The sequence below is a fragment of the Vanessa atalanta genome, chromosome 25, assembly GCF_905147765.1.
Source record: "Vanessa atalanta chromosome 25, ilVanAtal1.2, whole genome shotgun sequence".
Taxonomy (NCBI): Eukaryota; Metazoa; Arthropoda; class Insecta; order Lepidoptera; family Nymphalidae; genus Vanessa; species Vanessa atalanta.
This window is the reverse complement of record NC_061895.1, coordinates 5899516-5923991: the sequence shown is the minus strand read 5'-3', so window position 1 is coordinate 5923991 and position 24476 is coordinate 5899516. Positions and strand designations below refer to the sequence as shown.

Below are 24476 nucleotides of genomic sequence, written 5' to 3'. Positions count from 1 at the left end.
CTTAATCTTAATAGCACTTGAAGAACAATGAGTACTTGTGGATTTTCTATGTAATTGTATTGTGATTTGTAAGGACCTCGGAGGTGAGAGTATAATGAAGTGGCGCGCGCGCATGCCATGCGTTGCACGTTTACGTATTGATCTTCACAGGTGACTTTACATTGAAGCTGTAGTTTTTTAAGCTTGCAAAAAAATCACTTAGTCCGTTTCTTATATTGTAACAAGTTTTTTTATTTTTTATTTTATGTATTTATTTAGTTGTCATCCGTGATCTCGTTTGCGTTTAAGAGTTAGTGGTCAGATTTTAAGTATAAAACATAAGGAGTGTGGAAAACTCAGTTCGCTGGTTTGGCCGTAAAAGAGCAACAAACAGATGAACTGTCAGACAACCAGAGTTACTTTCGCATTTATAATTTTTTGGGGTGAAATAAATTTATTTATAAACACTAGGTGAACCTGCGCCTTCACCTGCGCGAAATTTATAAAACACAAACTTCTAACCCCCATTTTACCCCCATAGGGATCGAGTTTCATAAAATACGGAACTATACACCCTATAACGAACTTCCCTGACAAATTTCAAGTTTGTTGGTTGTATAGTTTTTGGGATTTCGTGATTTACCAGTGATTTCGCTTTTATATATATAGAAGGAGCAGCAGATTAGATACACCAGAATTGCTCATTTAATATTAAATCAATTTGTGGTAAACAACAGTTCTGTTATGTTCTGTTTCTGTTTATTATATGATCAAATAAAAGATTAAATTAATTTAGATTCGCAACATTTTATCTTTTCATAAACGTTTTGACTGAATCTACAAGATACAAATTTCACGGAATAAAAAATAATTACGATAATCGTGGAACTTTTTCTTGAAAATCCTATACAGATAAGAATTTGATAAAATATAATAATTAAACACGCTCATCTAATGTGTATCTTTAATCAGATATCCGTCTTGTCTTTTGTTTTGATGTTATTTATCGAACAAAGTACCTAATTATGTATATTTATGGCTGGAAAGATAAACTATCGTTAAATAAACATCTTTTTCTTTTTTAATAAATTTTTTATTAATAATGTTAATGTTAGTTCAGATATTTGTCGGTAAAGTTACGTTTGCGATTAATTCTTCGGTTTTTATCTTTAGTGATGTCAATAATGACTTAAAAATCATCTTTTTCAGAATTGGGAGGTGTTCCAAGTCGTGAAGGCTATATTCGTCTTAGTGCCATCTCTATCGGGTTTAAAAGGTACGTAATAATTATTATTTCTAAACGTTTAACTCTATAAATAATCTCAACAACCCGTTTCGGTATAAAATACATGTTATATTATACGAATATCATTAATACATTGATATCTTTTAAACGGACTGAGTAAATACTTAAAAATTACTTCTTGAAATATTGGTTGTTTAAAAATATAATGACAATTTTTACATACATTTTTACAATATTGCTACAATTATTTTACTGTCATAAAATATATTAAGTTTTTTTTTTGTTGATCTTTTAAACAAACAACTCGCATACTGTTTATATATGTACGTATATATATTCCAAATATTACAATAGCTATTCGATATTAGTAGATAAACTCGATGATTATTATTTATTATCTGTGGAAGTCGCTGAAAGGTATATCGATCAACATAAAGAGATTATTTGATAAAATATTGTCACTGCGTTTATTTAAATTCTTAAGATTAAAATTAACATGTAAAAAACAGTTGTTACTCACAAAACAATGTTTCATAAATTATTACTATATATACTTGGTGGTATGCCCGTCTGGGTAGGTCACTCATCAGATATTCTACACAGCCAATTCCAAACAGCACTCGGTATTGTTGTGTTCCGGTTTGAAGGGTAAATGAGCCAGTGTAACTACAGGCACAAGGGACGTAACATCTTGGTTCCCAAGGCTAGTGGTGCATTGGTGATGTAAGGAATGGTTAATATTTCTTACAACGCCATTGTCTATGGCGGTGGTGACCACTTACCAACAGATGGCCCATTTGCTCGTCCGCCTACTGATATCATAAAGAAATACGTTTAGTATTTATTAAAGCGTGTTTCAGTGATAAAAATTATGTACGTATAATCCGTGACAAAAGTTTAAATAACGCAACATTTTACGTGATTAAAGCAACTCCAAAATCTCTGTCGCACTGCTAGGTAAAGTCTCTCCTTTCCCGCGGAGAAAATTTCTTGGAGCTCATTACAACACGCTAATACAAAATGAGCTAATTGTAACATATTATGTGAAACTTCGTTGTACTGCAAAATTGCTAAGGGATCGTTTGAGTGCAATTATAGTACAATTATTGTGTAGGTACATGATGACACATATTTAGAGAAAACGATAGATTCCTGGCTATTTCGTTGTTGTATTAAAGTTTGTATATTACCTATTATTGAAAATCAAAGCGTCATCGAAATTGGTTATGATACAGGTAGGCTACTTTTAATGCCTGATGACTAAACCCCGATGACAAAACCTTTGAGATGGATAAGTTTAAACTACGTGAAAAATGGAAAATCGGTTCCTTTCCAAGATTTCTCGAATCATATAAGCCTTTATCCACCTAACTTATTGGGAGTTTAAATTTTCTCACTCCTTATCTAAACACGCCCTTCTTGATGAGGAATAAATAATATATGATTTCGTAACAGTTTAAAAAACTAATTGTTATGTTTTAAACAATAAAATATCTTCAAACAAGATAATATGTCCATTATAAGATAAAATTAAAAAGATTACATCCGTTCAAGTACTAACTATTCGGTTTAACATAAACTTTACATGAGACATGACCGTAATGGCTGTCATAAAATTACCCTTTATATTTCACGCTGATAGTTTCTAATGCTGACGAATCTGTCATTATGGATAATCGTTGTGTTGTCTTTACGTGATCATTGCAAGTTCTAGAGTTTAATGGGCGTTAGTGGTGATAGTTTGTTGTGACTATTAGCTATTTTAAAATTGGAATTATATTTTTTAAATAAGTTGGTTACTCGGTGATTTTACCGCCAAACATCAATACCAATATTGTTCGGATTCGACTTGAAGGCTGATTGAGCTGTTATAATTACAAGATTAAGGGATATAACATCTTCTTTTCCAAAGTTGGTGGCACATTGGCGATATAATGGATGGTTTATATTTGCCGATGTCCAGAGGCGGTGGTGACTTAGCATCAAGTGGCACATTTGTCCGTTCGCTAACCTATTGCATAAAAAAGACCAAAAATTATCTCCAAAAAAATTAGTAAAGCTGTTTATATTAAAAATTACCTGAATTTTTTATTCGTAAATTAAGGACCGATCATGTTACTAACATATACATTGATATACCAATCATCTATATAAAAATAGGTAAAGACAAATACCATATCTATCTTTTTGTAATTAGTACCTACTGAACTTATTGTCATCGATTCTGACAGGAGAGTAGAAAAAATACATATATTCGAATCATGTAAATTCATATATTATGGTTCCTCAAGTTACCAACAATAATTATAATAGTGGAATTTCAACCTCTGAACAATAGTGCAGAGAAATATTTTACTTCCCTCTGTTATTATATTTAATGAATAATTAAGTCAATGACTTGACCTTTTTTTAAAACGTAATCCCAATTATATCAAGCCCTGAGCGACAAAATGAGGAAGTTTTCAAGTTTATGCTAAGTGATAACTTAATGATGATAATTATTTAAACTTAAGTCTTTGAGATGTAGGTTGTATTTTAATCTATTGATTGTAACGAATATTTTAGATTGTTTTCGTTGACTTGAAGTCGAATGTATTGTTTTACTAAGTTAACAACGATCACGATGCACTTAACGTGTTTTCTAGAACGCGATAAAATTGTTTCGAAATAGATAAATAAATACTTGAAATTCTATTTACCGTTACAATGTGCTGTAAATAACAAAACTTTATAACGATGTGGGTTATTTAATAGTTTCGTAAGGAATAATGACAAAATACCAATCGAACTAAGAACTATTGTTGAATGATAAGATAACACTATACGTCTTATAGCGAGCAGTGAGGCGAAGGAATAAATGAATCATCCATTGAACGGAGGTATATTATAAGTAGGTAAAATCCCGAACCAATCATTTACTTTTACCAAAGCACTTGCAAATTTTAATATGAGGAATGTTTAAGCTACTATATAATATTGACTGAAACCGAGGGTTGTGTTGCGTAATTATTTTAATGTTTCTTCGCTGCGTCGAATACTTGGCTAGTTATGCAAAGATAAAAAAAAAATAGTATTTGAGTCCGTTACATTTTTAGAAAATCGAACTCTAGTAAGAAAAAGTAAAGATGATTCAGACGGTTCATTCGAGTGAATGTTCTTTTGAGTGAATGATTCATTTTTCTTTCATTCCATGTTCACACGGCTTAGCTGGAATGACTCAAAAGGAACATTCATCCGTAGTTTCTTTCAATATGGCGTCGAATGAAGTCGTGTCTCTTGGAATAAGTTTAATTTGTGATCATTTGATCAAGGAGCTAAAAAAAAGATTAAGAAAAATGCGTTCGAGACAAAATGGCCAAATCCTAGTGAACGTTCACTCTGTGTTCAGACTGTTCATTTTTCGTTCATTCGGAGTGGGAATGAAAGATGCCGAATGAACCGATCCAACGTCGTTGGATCAGTTCACTAATGAATTCATTCGGCACTTTTGTTTCACTTTGTGTTTATACGTGTCACTTTGAGTGAAAGATGCAAAATGAAACACGAAAATGAAAAAAAATGAACCGTCTGATTCCACCTTAAGAAATAGTTCTCATAACATATTTTACCTACATCGATCTGAATTTTGTTTGGCACATACCTTACTTAAATATGAATGATACAAATTTCTTCTACGATGCGTCCATTTTTATATAAAATGCTGGACAGACTCCTCTCTTCTTGAGAATTTTTAGAGCTTATTCCACCTCTTTGCTCCAACACTATTAACGGATACGCAAACGTGGTAGTTTTTTTGCAGTCTCCTTAATGTGTTTTCCTTCACCGTCGAGCACAAGATAAATTAATTCATTCAATATATTAAAGATATGAAAACTTAGTGATGCTCAATCAGACCAAGTGTTCCAGTTACTGGACCTATTTCGGCTTGTATTTGACTAATAGGATAAATGTTACAGGAAATCTCGACATGTGCCTTGCGTCCCGTCTCTCAACTCAAGCAAACTTGGGGAACATGGTGTCGCCGCGAGAAGTTATATCGATGGTGGTCGGAAACATATCATTAGTTCAGGTAAAGAATCTCATTAACTATCTTTGAATTAGCAATTAAGTGTCAAAAATGATGTGCACGCTATGATGTGCTACAAGAAAGTAGAAAAGTTTTATAGCAAAACATTTACTAGATCAAGTTTACAATTTATATACCACTTCAGTATTCAAACTAAATGGTTCAAGAATCGAATTTTTTGGCCAATCAAACATATAAATTTAAGAAAAGGATTTATTACGTAAAAATACGTGGTATATAGGAATTACAAGTAAGGCTATACATATCAAATAGTTAATTTGGAATCAATGAATTTTATTATCAAGTTTTGCATCATTAAAAAATTAAATAAATTTCGACATGGAATTTATTTGCTATAAACCAGCCTTAATATGACAATGCAACAGAAAAGTTTTCTCAATGTCATATCAAACTTAATACTTTTGTCTCCTATAAGGCGCCAATGGATTCCATTGCTGCTACATATGAATATTCGAATCAATAAATCAATATGATGACGTCATATTAAATCCCAATGGTTTTAGGTTCAAGCAATAGTAGCTGCGACAGTGGTATCAATGTTTGCAGTGATAGTGAACACAATCGTCGATAAGGCTTTCAACGGTGACTATGTACTGTTGCTGATAGCATCTGCTATCTTCACCGCTACTACGACTTGTTTTGTTTTGGGTAAGTCATTATTTTTTTTTGATTAAAACGTATAATTAGATTTCTTACAAAATTGTTTCAAAGACATTCGTCAGATATTGACATTGTAAGAAATATTATCCACAGTAGTTTTTAATAAGTATGGTTTTAGATGATTCCAAAACACGCATAATTTATTATTAAAATTTTCACAGATTTCGTTATGGTGATGGTGATATTCGGGTCGCAGAAATTTAAAGTAAATCCGGATAACGTCGCGACGCCCCTCGCAGCTTCCATCGGAGACATCGTCAGCAACTCTGTGCTTGCAGTCACTGCTCAATACATGTTTGAACAAATAAGTAAGTGTGTATGATTTTATTTGTGTTGTGCAAATATATACGTGGCACTTAATTTCTTAGTAGAAATATTAATAAAATGAAACTGTTACTACTTCAATCAAATTGATATCACAACGCTTTCTGAAATTTCTCTGTTGTGATTTTCGAGTTTTTTATTTCTGTTTGGTTCGACGGATTGAATCCTTTTAAAGTGCTAGTGATACAATTAGACCGATACATCATTTATTTATGTTTGATTTCCAGAAATCTCTTTATGGCAGCCCATTGCTCTCCTTTGCGTCTACTACAGCCTTCTCCCGATCTGGGTGTTTATTGTTTGGAAGAACAAGTACACCAAAACCGTGCTCACGACTGGTTGGACGCCAGTCATTTCAGCTCTCTTCATCAGCGGGTAAGATGAAAATTTTCAATATAATATTGAGTATTGTTTTGTTATTTTAAATTAATTACAAATTTATTTTACATAGCAACAGCTAAAGACATAATCCGTTACCAACATATCGTATTAGTATAAATACAATTGAATGATAAATTTATGATTAAGTATTAATCTTTGGTCTTATCTTATTTTTCAGTATCGGAGGTATTGTCCTTGACCAAGCGGTTGAACAATATCAAGGCTACGAGGTCTTCCAACCTATAGTTAATGGTATTGGTGGTAATCTGGTCTGCGTACAGTCTTCGAGACTGGCTACAAATCTCCATCAGACTGCAATCCCTGGGGTTCTTCCTGAGAACACGAGGATTATCGAATGGCCGTGGAAGACTTTGTTCTATGGAAGTGAGTACGGCAACAGTGACAAAAGAAATTGTTTCAATTTTAAGAAAAGTTGAATCATCTTAGTTTTTTAAATTATTAGAATGCTTGATTCTGATCCCGCATTTAAGAAGCCCTTTCCATTATGGTACTTTTAAAGGACTTTTGACAAAGTGATCTTTTAAGTATTTCCGTTTTTTTTAGATCATTTACAAATACTTTTTGCTGTCCTTAATGATAGAAATAGATACTAAGGTCCCTTTATTATGTTCACAGCTACCGCATCAAAGGTTGCTAGAATGTTGCTCATCCTCGCGGTCTGCGGTCAGATCATATTCATGGTGGTCGCTGACTTCGTGTACCAAGGATTTGTCTCCCTCCAGTTCGCATTTGGAATCACTTACGTATTATGCTCACTAATACAGGTGATTTAAACTTATATTATGTGATTTATTTATTTAATTCGCTATATAAAAAATGTTAGTGTTATTTTTTTGGTAAATTTGTAATAAAACTGGTAATTTTATGGACATCAGAACGACACCAAATTCACAAAATGATGTTTTTTTTTTAATTCTGTTTAGTTCAATCTCTGAATACTTTTATTTTGTCTTCTCATTTCGTTAATTCAGATTTTTTAATTTTATTATCAGTTACTTAGTTTCGATATGGTATATTTTATATAATAATATTTATATTACGTTTATGTATGTCTTATATAACTTATTTGTAGTCCGTTTACGATAATATTGAAATCCTGTACTTATATAATAATATTTTAATACATGATTTTATTAGAAAAACACAAACGATACATTATATTCTTCGAATGTTTCTGATTAGCCTTAATGGTTGAATGGACCTAATGGTTCACATTTTGACCAAGTTTGGGTAACTTGATTTTGATTAAAAATGTTTTCTAACAAAACAAATTTAAAGTAAATGTCAATTTTTTTCGACTATCAAGACAGTAAATGTTAAAACATAGCAATCGGTGTTGAATCTTTTTACTGATAATTCTAATATTCATAATTAAGAATCTCAGTACATAATAATTCCAATAACAAATATTTCCCTATATTTCAGGTCATGGTGCTTTTGTATCTTTCATACATCTTGATTCACTTCATGTGGAAGAAGAAGAAGGATCCGGACAACGCGGCTATCCCTTACCTGACGGCTCTGGGCGATCTCCTGGGCTCAGTTTTTCTCGGTCTAGCGTTCGTTATTCTGTCTTTATTCGGTCTGGAATACGGTAACAATGTTCCGACTTAGATAATTAAATGTGGCTGAAAACCAAAAAAATATAAATAAAACTTTTAATCTGAATCTTACACCGATCTATTAATGCTACTGCTATGCGTAGGTGATAGTGGCGCCTTAGCACAAAGCGAATAACTTCATAAACATTGTCACTTTCATCGTATATGTTGGGAATCGGTCACGAGTTCAGTCTTAGTAATTTAATCGAATCCAAATTAAGCGTTTGCGCTGTTTTGTCCGTCAAAGGTTTGTGAGATTTGTATGAATTATTTCACGGATATGTCGGAACAGTATTATGGGCATGAAAGGACAAATACTTAAACTATGTAGTGCCAATTAATTTCGGGATTGTATACTATTGCGAGGTTTGATGCAATGTATCGTAAATGTTTCTAGACGTTTAAACGAGTATCATAAAGAATGATAATACAAAAAGTGACCCGCTTTCGTAGTGGTTCAAACTGTGATATGTTCCAAAAAATGTGATTAAATGCAATTATAATATTTAAATAAATGTATTAATTCATCTCGCGATGGACAATAATTTGATGACACTTGTTAAATGTCAACGTGACATTAGCGCTGCTGAAAGACTACAGATAATTTCGCTTGATAAACATCAATTGACAGTTTTATTCGTTTTTGACGCGATATGTCAATGATGTTTTTTTTTTAATGAAATTCGGAAAGTGTATGATTGTAAGCATTCATTTCATTCAGTATATAATATATTGCATTTATTAAATTCATATTCGTAAATCTATGATCTTCAAATATTAAAATAAAAATTATTTAAATAGAAATCTTTGCCAATCGTGTAATTTTCATGTATCTCTTATATCGAAATTGTTTAAAATTCTAATTAATATAAATTGAGTTACAGAGGCGTAACTAGAATATAATCCAAATTGCCTACAATTTTTTTCATCCGCCCTCTATTCGGGCGAAGGTAACTCGACGGTGTGCCTTGTGACGGTCCTTTTATGAAGACCAGATTCAAAAACAAAAACATATAAACAAATAAGGTCTTTTACTAGAGCGTTTCTTTTTTTAAAATCATTATAGTTTTTATTTCTATGCTGCCCGGAAATAAAATTATATTTTGCGTATTCTTTTTTCGAATATAATTTTAATATTACCGCGCATATTTGAGAAATAACCTTAAACGTTAAGTACGACCTATACACGGTTGACAGTTCCTAGTTACGCCAATGTGGACATATTGTTATCTCTTTTCATTGTATACAATATCATTCCGATAGACAGAGATAAATATCTCAATAGACTTTGATAGCTTAGTTAGCTGTTATTTTAGAAGAATGAGTACAATAAAGCAATGTATAGTATTAAGATACCTAAAGATAATTTATAAATAGTTGTAAATTAATAACCGATTGAATGAAAATGGTTGTAAGTTTGCTCGACGTATTATGTATATTGTGTATTTCAAAATACTAAACGAATTAATTTTTTTTATCTGTCTTCCTTTTGCTTGCTATAAAGACAACTTTTTTTTTATTAATTGAACAAAGGCAGACGCGGATTTAGCTCTTAAATTTTTGGACGTAATGTTTAATAATTTAAACAACATCTAAATTTATTTTTATATAAACGAAATGATTCCAATGCAGTTTTAATATAAAATAATAATTTAATTTAGGTCGAAGCGTTGTTATTGTGTTTGTAATGTCACAAGGCAATAGTGACGGTACAACGTAGGTTTTAAGGTATATATTTGAATGAATGATGTGATAGAACTGAGATTTTAATATGTATATATAGTTGATTGTTATGTAGTACGTAGGCCAAATAATCGCCGCTGACGTTTTCTTCATAAGCCCATATTATTGTCAGATTGAGATTGAAAAGAATATTTTCACAAAATATGATTTCAATTAACGTTACTGACGCAAGGAGGTTTCACGCGTATTATGTTGTATTTCTGTTCGTTGTTTATATATATTTGGTGCTTTGAACGACTTAAAGATATGTTTAATATTAAAACGGCATACAGTTATTCAGCATAGTTAGCAGGCTATCTTCGTAATAAAAAAAGATTACACGTTTCAAATCAAATTTTATTAAATATTTATGAAAACAAAACACGAGGCAGGTTTGAATTGTGCGTAACTGCAGGCGCAATGGACATAACATCTTGGCTCCCAAGTTTGGCGTTTACGTATTCGTATTTTTGATATGATTAGCCAGTGTGATTATAATTTATTTATAACAAAAAAAAGTTATGTCAAATGCATTGTTGCGATCATTTTAAGAACAAACCAGTTAATTATTTGTACAAATTGGATTGAAATGTTTTGAATATATAACGTATGTATGTGATAATAAAATGTTCATATGAATCTCTTATCTGACAATACATGGCGCTAAATTAAGACGTATTTTAGACGTGGAGAGTTGTTATAGAAAAAGACAGTATTTTTAATTGCAAAGAGTAATGTTTAATTGTTTCATGAAATGTATTGGTATTTTTTAATTAGGAAATTTTTATTTTAATAAAAACACTACGAAATTATAATGTGTTTTTAATTGTAACGAAAACTCTTTGAATTGAAGAATTTTGAGACTTGACTGATATTATTTATATGAATACAGCGCCTCGAGCCATAATCGAATAGTTTTGATACTGTGTTTATTTCGATCATCGAAACGAGAATACAAACAGACATTGGATTTTTAATTTGATTTTGAATGCGAATACGACTCGTTTTGTTTATTTTGTCTACGAGGCGTAATTCTGAAGTTGCCATTGGCTCACTTACAGAATAGTAGAATAGCATGAAATTTTAGAAAATGACATGCGGCTTTGCTCCTCTTGAATCATATATAAGAGGAGCAATGCCGCAAGTCAATGAGTAAGTCAGTTGCTGAAAACTCAAGTGACATACGAAATGAGTTGATACAGAATGTCACTGCAGAATATTTCCAATAACGTAAAGTACACCAAAACCAAAATGTAAACACCAATTTGATGATTATACTATCCGTAAGCAAAACGAATCGTTTTTTATTAAGGTAAATGGACTTGAATCGATCATTGGTTAAATGGCTAATAAACGTCTAATAAACGCTTTGATTAATTTGTACAAATTATATATTTATTACATTTTTATTTCAAGAAATAAAACATTATTTTTATGTCATATAATTTAATGTACTGTGCTATTTTTATTGAAATATAAAAATGATTGATAATAAAAACGTTTTTTATTAACCTCCAAATGCGGCTGAATATTTTAAACAATAATGTATCAATAAATATCAGGCAAGAGTATAAAAAAAGAGTCAAATTATTGTACAGGCGCGCTCCTCCACATTAAATCATCGGCGTGTACGTGTGTCGGAATAGAGTGTACGATAACTCTATTCCAACCATGAGAGGAGAAAAGCCAAATAAACAACATTTGACTGCAAATTGACGTAATATCATTGGTCGAGAGCTTCAAGCATCTATGATAAACACTATGGATTTTGCGTTTTGAACGTCGACGAAAAGTAGAAATAAGTAGTTAAGTGTAATAGTGTTGTATTATAAATAAAGATTTCATCATCATCGGCCCATATTCGTCCATTGCTGGACATAGGCCTCTCCAATTGCACACTACTGTGGTCTTTCTTCAGTTACTCGCATCCAGCTCCTGCCAGCCGTCTTGCGCAAATCGTCACTCCACCGTGCCTGAGGACGTACACTACGTTTGCCGAGCCGCGGTCTTCACTCTAGAACACGTTTTCCACAACGGTTATCTGTTCGACGACAAATATGGCCGGCACACTGCCACTTCAGCTTACTAATCCGCTGGGCTATGTCGATGACTTTGATTCTCTGACAAAATAAAGATATATTAATCATAAACTCTTAGTAGTGCACAATATAGCTGAGTTATAAGCAAATCTCATGATGTGCGTAAATCTAAGGTTTGTTTATCTTTATTCCTACTTCCATTGGAATATAATGCTATGTAGTCGACCCCTTTTCAAATAAATTGATCTAAAATTTATTTAATTTAATACGAATGTCTTTATTATAAATATTTACTTATACATAACCTATATAGTTATAAAATTGTTTAGCGGGAGTTAATTTGAACTTTCAAGCGAGCTACTCTTTCTTTAATTGAATTGAGATATAATTTTACATTCAAAAGAAAACGCAGCGTTCAAAATTAAAAACAAATTATATAAGCAACTTTGAATCAGTCATTTAACAAGGTTTATTTTTTATTAAGATACCGTCAGTTCGGATTTTTTTACCGAGAAGGACCGATTCGAATATCATTCATGCACTTTTTCAATACATAAAAGTACATATAATAGTCGGATACGTTCATATTCATATATTGAATGAACATCAACCAATATTAAAACCAAGCTCAATAATATTATTTATAAATTTATAATTAACTTGTTCTTGTAAAATTAATCATGTTAATTTTTTAAAATAATTTAACATGAATTTTAATTTTAGATATTGGTAAATGTAAAATGTTCTGTGAAACTTCGTGAATTCGAAAGTTTGGTGTTGCAAGTTTATAATTTAATTAATTATTATTAAGCAGCACTTATGAGTAATATAATTTAAATTATAAAAAAAATTGGATAATTTTAAATTTATTTTGTACAGAGAAGAGTATAATTAATGTAACGATTGATAAATTCGCGAAGTCTTAGAATGACGCTCGTTTCTCCAGTAATTCGATTGTATAATTTATTTTTCAATCACAAACATTATGATATACTCAAAACCAATGCCTACATTTGTTGCAATTATATTTTAAACTAGCTGTGCCCGCGACTTTAACTTTCAGTTACTCCTTATTACATCAGCTATCTGCCAGTGAAAGTCCCGTCGAAATCGGTCTAGCCATTCCAGCGATTAGCCGGAACAAACAAAGACAAAAAACATTTATACATTCATATGCATTTAGTAAAATGCTATTATTTTAATATTATAAACAAACAGTCCAATTTTATTATATGTATAGAGTACAGATTAAATAATTATCCGTTACGACTCGCGCACTTATTGTACGTTGGCATAATACGCCAGAAACCTTCACATAGTGCCAACAATAACTGCGCAAAGTATCAACTCGATCGCATAACCGATGCGTGTACGCATAGAGTATAAACGTCAACGAGTATTAATCAATACTAATATTATGGAGGTAAAATTTGTTTGTTTGTATGTAGGGGTAATGTCTGGAACTAATGATCCAATTCTAAAATTTGGAACGAAGTTATTATACACGGCGTACAGTTGAGCGAACTGGCAGAACTCGTCAGGGAAGGAAAAAGCTATATGCCCTCCAGATGACTTTTACTTCTCTTTCTCTCTGTCTCTCTCTAATCAAATTCTATCTCATTTTGTTATTGTTTGAATTAAAACTGCGTTTTATTAATATTAAATTTTATTTCTTATCATGTAATAATTCTGTAGTATTTTGTTTACGTTATTTAATACACAAAGTATAACGAAAGCAACTTCGAGCCAAGTGGGTGTCCCACGTGACCCCGTCGGTTTTTTTTTACTGATAGAAAGCTAGGTTACTCCTGAGTGTTACAAATTATATTTATATCATATAATTTTCTTTATTAATAAATTGCTCTCACACACAGACACAGGACGGGTTAAAATGGCCCAGTGTCTATAACAAGTGTATCATAGCCAATGATTACGGGTTGAAAATCAAGCAAACGCCACTGAATTTTCATGTGCTTCATTTGTATTATTAATTCGTCTCCTGATTGGTGGTAAAAGACAACAACGTGGTATAATCTCTCCTGTATTCTTACCAGTAGACCTGTGGATTTATTTGTTTGCTTATTATAATTATTTTCATATGAATTATTAAAATTAAGGTTACGACTTCATAAAAATACCTACTATACAAATAATGAAAGCACGGAATGGCGACAGGAATGCTAGCAATATTTCCCCGTTATGTCGCAATTCCGATTCTTTGGCAAAAAATGAATTAGTCACCAGTGGCAATAAGGTGAGGTGGTATACTTTTATTAAATATTTTTGCACTATTACACCAAAGTGTTGCAATCGCAAATAGAACAAAGATAACTTTTGGAACAAGAGGCGGCTCCTGCTCTTAATATTGCTTCCGTGATACAAGACGAGGTCATAGTATCAACGCATGGAGCATTCCGCACTAGGGCCAGTACTCGCTCCCAGGAAACCATTGTCGGTCCATCAAGTCTTGCCTCCATCACTACTAATTCCACGGGGCTCAATATAAGCAGGAACGCCGATGATCGCTAGATTCCTTTTCAATACATATATACTAATATAATATAAAATAAAGAAGAAAATCGAAATATTATAATATGAGAGAAGGGGTTGATCTGAGTGGATTGTCCTCTTCATCGGACATTATGTGTGAGAAATATGTGTCGTATGGGTAAATAAAAAAATGCCGTAATTACTCAAACGATTTACTTATTTCATTTACGTGTTGTCTGTACGGCGGCTAGCACTGAAGTGTAGTGTCGCCGACTCGCACCGCCCGATCTAGACTCCGTCGAAGCGTTATCTAACACTGACAACACTTGCGACTCATCAAATCAACTCCCGTATTGTTGACATCTCCGACAAATATATATTTTATTAATAATATTTCTTTACAGCAGGTATCTTAAGATTTAAATAATTATAACAACTGTATTAGTTAGAAAAATTATATTAGATTTTTGTGTACTTACGTTCTCAATGTGAATTATTACATAACTAAATTAGCAAATAATTATATATTTTATTTAAATTTTATTATCTGTTGGTATGACCATTGAGTCTTATCTAACTTTTTATTCACTATATACTGAACTATTACTACAGAGTCCCCCGGAATATACTTTACTCTGCCATAGCCTTCTGGTGTACTGTTAAAAATTATATAATATACGTAAATCAAAGACAATGAGATTTAGATATAGAGTAAATTACTGATTTTTACTAACATCATATGTTATGTTGGAGGACTGATGACCGATGGATCAGACGAGTCCTTGAGTGGAGACCGCGGATCGGTAAACGCAGTCTAAGAGAACCGGAAGCTTTGACGAACTTTGGAAGATGTCTATGTACTGAAGTGGATTGTGATTGGCTAAAGGTGATCTACTATGCCACTTGATCTGACGCATCAACCAAAAGGGTATGCTTCCAAGAGATTCAACTACCAAAAATTAAAACCCCGGCCAAAATAAAATGTTCCAAACACTGCTTGACTTTCTGACAAGACTGGAAATAATTCAAGATTTATCTAATTTTTAGACAAAATGATGACAAAATGCTTGCATTGAATTCTTCGAGGACGATTTCTTTATTGACTCGAAAAGTCAGTTGTCTTTTTGATGTTTTTGATCTTCGTGGAATTCCTGAATCCTCAGTTGGTCTGGATGGTATTCGGCCAGTTTGTTCATAATCGGGTCAATTCTATTATCAATCGCCATTTTAAGATTGTTATCCAGAATCAGTTAGTGGTCGCAATATGTGTCCTCTTCACCAGTGTCCCTAAACGCGTCTTCGCTCTGGTCGATGTAAAATCCATTCGTTATGAATCTAGCCAGATTGTAAATTGTCAGCAAATTATTGTAAGCGGTGCATATTGTTTTTAATATAACCGGCCAATTTCAGTTCAATTATAAATTTACTAATATAACCAAAAAATCATAGACTATCGAAAATTTAGTATTTTTTTATTTCATAGAGATAAGCTGGCGGTGAAGGAAAACATCGTGAGGAAACCTGTATGTGTCTAATTTGAACGAAATTCTGCCACATGTGTATTCCACCAACCCGCATTGGAGCAGCGTGGTGGAATATGCTCCAAACCTTCTCCTCAAAGGGAGAGGAGGCCTTAGCCCAGCAGTGGGAAATTTACAGGATATTAAAGTAATGTAATGTAAGCTGGCAAATTAAAACTGTAAGAAACATTACCAATAATTGCACACCAACTAATTTACAGTAAATTCATTGTTCCGTTCATAATTTTTCGACAGACAATCTTATATATACATATATAAAAGCGAAATACAACTCTCTGATTAATCAAGAAATCTCTGAAACTAAAACACGTACAAATCTGAAATTTAGCAGGTAGGTTTCTTATTCGTTTATAAATTTCGCGCGGGTAAAATCGAAGACTTTGTTAGTCTTTAATATAATAAACGAACCGTCATACAATATAAATATACAACATAAATATACCAATTCATCATAATACATTGACACATACAAAATGTCCTCACCAAGGTTGAAGATACTATACGATATACAAAAAGTTATGTAACTATTATTGTTAAAGAAAACAAGACTACTCCAAGGACGAATATCCAATGGAAGCATTCAAGAATTACATAATATAAATAATCATTACACGTTATAAAACTGTAACAACATGACATTACTATGTTGGTACTAAGTCAGCGGTCACTACAGAATACGAATACTACAGAATAAATTTCTACTACGCTATATATTATATAATTCTAAAATCAAATTATACTTTCTATGAAATGTCATACAGCCACTTGAATCATTTTGGAAGTATCTGATTTGAAAAAAAAAACTCGGTTATTACTGGACAGCTGACAAAAATAATCTATTAGTTTTAGTGTTAAATTGAAACTAAAACAGCCCATATTTTCTGAATATGGCAAAAGTCACCTTTCGCCTTAAGGTGAAAGAATAGCTATAGACCTTCTCGCTGTTCTATTCGGGTTGGTAGATACACATATGGCAAAATTTCATATGGCAGGTTTCCTCGCGATGTTTTCCTTTACCGTTGCGCCCGAAATTAATTATCAGCTCATGAAAACTCAGCAATGCTTGCCTAAACAGATAAACATACAAAAATCTTTTCTAAAAAGACGACTATCGAATTTGTTTTAAAAAATTGAAATAAAAAAATCTTGGAAATTTGGCATGTCCATAAAAATATTAATTCAATCCAATTTCTGAGTCAGACGCCGCTGCTATTTCACGGCAATGACTGTAAATAGTCAGTACCGCGCTTACAACTTTTTTTACAACGAAATAAATGAGTAATAGATTCTGAAGAGCCCTGGGATTATGTTTAGCACTAAGTATTAGTTTATGCACTTTTAAGAACAGCGGAGAACGTCTTATTTTGCTTCATACGTCATTTAACTTCATTACTTCAGGCCTGGAACACGTGGCGTCACGGTAGTATGCGAAAACGATCCCGTGTCGCCCGCCCCAAGACGAAGAGTGTACCGCTGGTTTTTAGTGGTTATTGCGGTGTACCAGGGCGCATTCTTGGGCACCGGTAAGTCCTACGTAACGCCCCGCCCTCCACTGCCACGTGGGGGAAACGCTTAACGCGTTTTTCTAGCGAGATCAAAAAAACATAGGCTTGGAACAATTTATATTTTTTTCTTGACAATTTAAGAGTTACCCAGAAGGAATCTGAATATATGATAAAAATTCATACAAATTAAGTCATGGAAGTTAAAATTGTATTGTATGAGAATGAAAGTGCATAGACGGTAAAAATATTTTGTCGAACAATTTAAATATTTTATTGAACGATTAAACAAGTAGCCTGCTTATAATATTTTTTTTATTATGATCTTTATAACAATTTCTGTCTGCAGGCAATCTAACTTAATGTGTTTTTTCACCCCTCCAGAGGTCAGAGAGTCGATCTTTGCTGAATCTGGTAACTTGCCAAATATAGCTTCGACTTAAACGGCGCCCGAGCCAAAAGTGTGAGGAACAAAATTTTCCTTGAGAAGTCTTGAAATAATACGAAATTGCACTAACATTTTTGCAATTTAAATATAAGTAACATTCTGCGAATGTCCCACTACTGGGCTAAGGCAACATTTGAGGGTGAGGTTTGGCTTATTCCATCGCAACTGAAATGCGGATTGGTGAATGAAAATATATTATCCATAAAATCGTTTTATACTTTAATGTTTGACATTGCTCGTAATCTATGCGTTCTTTGTATGATGATGTTTGGTATAGTACGATTAATGTAGGTACAATAGGAGGCGAAAAATGAATAAAATCAGTGTTCGTCGAACACTGCTAATCACTTTTTGAAAATATTAAGAAAATAATATTTGAAACAAATGTACATACAACCTTTTATTTCCAAATGGATTTATTGATAATATTCATCAATAGATACCAAAAAGAAAAGGAATTCAGCAGACACACATAGAAGAACAATCTGCAGAACAATTTTTGTCTTTACTTATTATTTATATGGATTAAAGCTTTTTTTAACTTCTTGTGTAGAAAAAGAGAAAAGTTAAAGAATTAGAAGTTATATCATTGAGACAATTATTATGAAATATCCTTGACATATGGCAAAAATTGTCTTTTTAAAATTTTTTCAACCCTAAAATATTATGTACTAGAACGGAAACACTTGGCATATCCATATTTTATAAATTAATGACTAAATTTAAAAGGTAGAGTGATAATTGTATGAATAATCTTCCTCTAATGGACGTTCTGTATTTATTATGATAATTGCAAAAAAGGGAATCACTGATGGTGGATGTCTAAAGGACGATCAAACCACAACCAAATCAATACGATTATTGAAATTACCAACCTCAAGCTTCTTGTTCACCTCTACTTCAAGTTAATAAAATATGCTTTGTCATTGTAATGGAAACTTTTAGATATGAGTTTTACAAAAAATCAGGTGATGTTTTTCGCCGATACTTCTCAGATCAGAGATTTTTATTTCCAAATGATGTCGAAAATATTGCATACATATTTTGACCTTGACTTGGATTTTCAATAAGGGGAAAGCAAGCGATTTATGATGAGGATGTATTTGTAATAGAGGGAAATATGCCTTTACTAGAGGTCAACAACCTATTAATAAATTTAAATAATATGTCCAACATTAATAATATATAAGGCTTACAACACAATGCACACATACATATAAAAAACGTGGAAACAGAAACGTGACATTCGATAAATTCTATACAGGATACGTACATTTAAATATATGGTGGTCTATGTCATTTTATTTGAGAACTACCGTGGTTAATCTCGGTAGAATGTATTTCTGGAACGACGATTCAAAAGAGATTATAATCCAGTCACCATATTTCAACGAAATGCAATTCAGAAGCTAACACCAACCTCTAACTTACGTATAGCGAGATGTTAAAAACCGACCTATAGTGATACGCCATTTTGATACGTGTAACCTATAAATTTAATAATTATTAAAGTCAATCAAAATCAAAATATACTTTATTCAAGTAGATTTTTACAAGCACTTTTGAATCGTAATTTAACAAACTATATTAAGTGAAGCTACCACCGAATAGGAATGCAGATTCTACCGAGAAAAACCGGCAAGAAACTCAGTAGTCACAATGTCACATATCAAAGTCTGATATTTTACATATGTCTTCTGCATTGAGTTTTGAGTTTTTTCATATAGATTACTCAACCAAAGAACTCATACTATTGGTGCAAAATATAAACACAAACTTGTTACTCCTGTTACTCGACTACATAGAGTCAGAACTCTTTTGTGAGGAAATGTGTACGGTTCTACAGACTGATCGTAGAAAGCGTTCAAAATGCCAATGTTGCCAAATTAAAAAAATAATATTAAGAAACTCTTGTGTGCGAAAGGTTATTATACATTCACATAACACTTTGGGAATGAAACGATCGCCTCCTGGCTATTTCTTTTTTGAATATATGTAAATAAAACGCTGAGTTTCTTTCGCCGGTTCTGTTCAGGTCAGGGTGTTTTCTTTTCAGAACCGGTGGTAGCGTTTAATTTCACAATCAATAAGTAAGTGTAATTCTTCTTTATTGGATAAAGGAAGAAGAATTATGTACACACATGTGTACATAATTCTTCTTCCTTGTATACACATGTATACACATTGAATACACATGTATACACATGTGTATTCCGCCAACCCGCATTGGAGCAGCGTGGTGGAATATGCTCCAAACCTTCTCCTCAAAGGGAGAGGAGGCCTTTATCCCAGCAGTGGGACATTTACGGGCTGCTAATGGATAAAGGAATTTGATTTGATTTGATTTGGCCGTAGGCTTCGGTAGAACAACTAGAATAATGATTAGTTGGAGCGCGAACCGTTTTATGAATACAGTAAAAGTAAAAGTAAAGAACTAGAGTGCAAGTAGAATATTTATGAAAAAAATACATAAAATGATTAATCTTATAATATTAATATTGGTTACAGATTCTACAGAGACTAATCATTGGGGTCACTGGTTTAGATTGGAGCAAGCGCGTTGTGATTCCGTTTCAGATTCAAACAATCAATTCTTAAACTCTTATGCAAAGAAAACATCCCAGTGGAATCTAAAGACGCGAAGTCGACATTTACAAACACATTCTAAACCTATACAAATGCTATAAAACGTATAATCTGCATTGGATCTTCAAGGAAGGTAAGTGCTTTGATTTCAAAAATATTTACAAGAATATGTTCCACACTACATACAATAGAGGTCTGTTTAATACTTTTATAGTATTTACAGCATAATAATTGACATTTATTCACACAAATATCGAATATTTATACTTTATGTGTAACCCACTTACAATTTTTCATCCAAATAACTTGACACATGGAATTCTTTTAGAAATATTGCCTCTCATCGCCAGCCGACAGCGAATTGAAGTCTGCTACAATGTAGGCGCCAATATATCGCTAAACATAAAGGGGATGGGGTTAACCCGCCCCCGTTTATTCATGCCACTTAAAATCGTGTTTGTAGAGCACAATGGCGGAATTCGCCTTCCATCGGCACTGGAAATGACCCAACATTACGACCTAAATCCGCCTAAACTCTTAGTCTTTCCGATTGCATTGTCGAAAATTCAATGCTTAGTCTCCCAGTGGCATGGTAGTCGTACGACGGGTCGCTAGAGCTGAAGCTGCGGTCACACCTGTTTCGGCCGACAAGTGATCGTCCGACGGGCGACGGGTGACGGTTCCCGGCGATCGTTACGAAGAGAAGACGCGTGCGCGGCGGAGCACGCCCGACGGCCAGCAGTCGCTCGCAGGCGGGCTCCTTACACACCCGCCCGGACACGGCCCAACACCGCATATATAAAAAGAAACGAGACATCGCGCATGCGAATATCGATCCGTCGCACTCGAAATGGTACCCGTATCTAGGTTAACCGGCTAAAATTAAAGGTGCGTTCCGAATTCAAGGTTGCAATCGCCGCCGGCGCAGCACTGAAATAGCTATTGTGCATGGAAAAATGGATATCTTCATCGCGTAGCGTCCGCCGCTTAGGGGCGCGATTCCCGTGCCGTCTCCATAATGGCGGATAGAAATTATGTAAGAATCGTGCGTTATTGTTTCGCTCGGGATTGATTCCGCGTTAGGGCCAGCCCGTCTATTGTTTCGGTCGATAAAACGCGTGTGACGGTGCCTTCTCGGTTCTTGGGAGTGTCTCCGGATACCGGTCGGTAAGCGCCAACGTTTCGCTAATAAGATATATTTAAATCGAGCTAAATGTTCCCTCGCTGAATACCAAGCGTTTGCCTGGTATGTGATCTTTTCGCATACATTTTTCTTTACCCTCCCACAAACATTCCTAGAGTGTTTAATTCACTATGTTATATTCATTCATTTCTGTCCTGGTCGTAAATAACCTCTGCAGCTATGTGACATTTGACTACCCGTGACTTTGAATCACTATTTATAGCACAATTCAAACCCTAGTGTAATTCAAAGTAAAGATAAGGGAAAAAACAAATAAGAATAGCATTATGTGTAATATAATAAATTTTAATATATTTAGTTTTTTTTTTTTCGTGAAAATAAAATTTTAGTTCGGAAAATTTCCGTTAGATGTCACCACTTGTCTATTGGCTATTGACTTTTTTCAAGGCAAGACTAGAAACGTGGAAGTTCGTACGTCTACGTGAAGGTTACTATAGACATAATAGAATTCATATATTGTATCAACATATATTTATAATTTTCCTTGAAAATGACATATTTACGGCCTCATTATTTTTTTGGTACGTACATAAGTCGTTAATAAAATAATTTTCTATGTAACGTTAATTACTCGATTTAATGCTTGGTTTACTCCCCTTTTTCATTCGTAGGTGTTTTATTATCTTGCAATTCAATTTCAACCATATGCACATATTAATAAGGTAGTTTTCATAATCATTATATTCTATAGTATAATTACTAGCGTATCATTAAAATATCGAATCATAAAACGTTATTTCTTTATTATTTAGTGTGATTTTAAATTTACACTGATTCAGACCTATTTATTTATTAAATGTATTTTAATTATTAAAAAATAATATTAATGATATTTTATTCTGTACAAAAGCGATAAAAATCCAAAATTTCGATTTCACCTTTCTAATTATTTGCATATATTTTTTTTTTAGTTAAAAATATTTAGTGACATAAATATAATCAAATGAAACCTTTTTACTTCTGTTTTAAATTTAGAACAGATAAAAAAATCAATAAATGAATAATTCACAATCTTATTTTAAAAAAAATAGAATGTTCTTTTTAAGGATAATCTATAATATATGCCAAACGAAAGTAGGTCATAACACAAATCACTCGTAATAAATATAGTACACCACATTGTATAATATACATGTAAATTCTTCAAAAACATTTAATATGACGTCATCAACTTTCAAAACGACAAGATTTTTTTAAAATCTCAAACTATAAATTAAACTGAAAAAAACTACTATTTTAGAATGTACCTTTACGAGATGTATAATCAAAATTAAATTAATAATAATTATAATCCGAACAATTAGTAAAACATCTAATTTACATTACTAGGAAATCAAGTAAGTACCCTCTCTAGTTTGTAAGTATTTAATTTTGATAAGTTAGTTAGACCAGTATGGTCTTTGAAATCTGAGGGCGAGTTTATGATTTTCATTATCAAATTAATCGATAATAATAAAATTCAATATTGCTATCTAAAAACATATTCGATTTGGAATTTTATAACGGAAAAATCTGGAACCAAAATATTTTTTTAAAAAGCGGCCATGTTTTTATTCTCGCTTGAACAAATGGTTCCCATGGGTATAACCCTTGTTTTTAAAATTTTTAGTCTGTGGAAATTTAAAGCTGGCTACCTATTACAAATGTCAAACAGTACTTTTTTGTACTGAACTGTAAAATCTATTTCTTTTCAAAAAGGCTGCTAAAAATATTCGTTGATTTGTATACAGGTTGCATAAATGTAATTGTAAATAATTAATACATCTATTTATTTTAACGAAACTGATAATTGACTTATATTAAAGTAGGTAATAGTCTCAATTCAAAGTGATTGAAACATCGAAACGCAGCTACCCATTGCCGAGTACGGAGTAGGTTTTAATATATAATATTATACAGTAAAATATTAACAGAATCGCCCTACATATTCTGGTATAAGTTTTAAGCATATTTATTAAGTATTTTTTTCATTCTAGTATTATATCATTTACTAGCTCTATTGAATAGACATTTCGAAATGGTGATAGACTGACATTTAATTTTTTTGTATAATTATGATTTAAAAAAAAAATCTAAAATTTATAATGTCTTTGTTTATACTTTTACGTCTAAGTCCACCACTTAATTGCTCATTTAAAAAAAATATAGATAAAGAAGGCATATTACTCAATACAAGATTACATTAAAGATAAAAACGTTATCTTACCCGTAGTAGCTTTACATTTAATACAACATTGTAACATGAGGATTCAAAAGTTCGTTTATGAACCTATTTGAATAAGGAATATTCTAATTTTGATTGATTTTGTAAATGTTAAAGAGCTAGAAATATATATTTTAATATTTAGCTCATTTTAATGACGTACATAATAATATATTAGTACAAGAACATATATCTAGATTTCCGGCTATCAGCGATTATAGAAAGCAGTTTACTAATTAGGGCGCTCCAGTTATACACATTGCTAATCATCAAAAAACGAAAGATATTAAACCTTTTTAGCTTAATTTAAACGAATCCGTTGTGTTCCAAAAAAAAAAAGAAATACAAATTATCACGAACATACGGTAGAATAAAAAAAATAAAATATTTAATTAGAAATTAAAAACTAATATAATATAAAAATAATCCCTCAATAATAATA

General features: G+C 32.4%; 2 protein-coding genes across 7 annotated transcripts in view; both read left to right on the top strand.

Moving 5' to 3' along the window:
- Positions 1–11386, top strand: part of LOC125073694 (solute carrier family 41 member 1) — a 107921-nt gene extending 96535 nt beyond the window's left edge. For 2 of the 4 annotated variants that reach the window (XM_047684665.1, XM_047684666.1), the window contains exons 4-11: positions 1189–1255; positions 5182–5294; positions 5816–5960; positions 6134–6280; positions 6524–6671; positions 6856–7061; positions 7314–7462; positions 8124–11386. In XM_047684665.1, coding sequence (XP_047540621.1) covers positions 1189–1255; positions 5182–5294; positions 5816–5960; positions 6134–6280; positions 6524–6671; positions 6856–7061; positions 7314–7462; positions 8124–8312 — 1164 coding nt within the window. In that variant the 3' untranslated portion in view covers positions 8313–11386. The remainder of the gene's footprint in view (positions 1–1188; positions 1256–5181; positions 5295–5815; positions 5961–6133; positions 6281–6523; positions 6672–6855; positions 7062–7313; positions 7463–8123) is intronic. The other 2 variants (XM_047684664.1, XM_047684663.1) reach the window with 1 other exon arrangement.
- A 9977-nt stretch (positions 11387–21363) lies between these two features.
- LOC125073813 (plasma membrane calcium-transporting ATPase 2) overlaps positions 21364–24476 on the top strand; it is a 167750-nt gene continuing 164637 nt past the window's right edge. Inside the window, exon 1 of one of the 3 annotated variants that reach the window (XM_047684885.1) lies at positions 21364–21515. The gene's annotated coding sequence lies outside the window, so the exon portion shown is untranslated. Of the gene's footprint in view, positions 21516–21541; positions 21795–24476 lie in introns of those variants that run through there. The other 2 variants (XM_047684884.1, XM_047684881.1) reach the window with 2 other exon arrangements.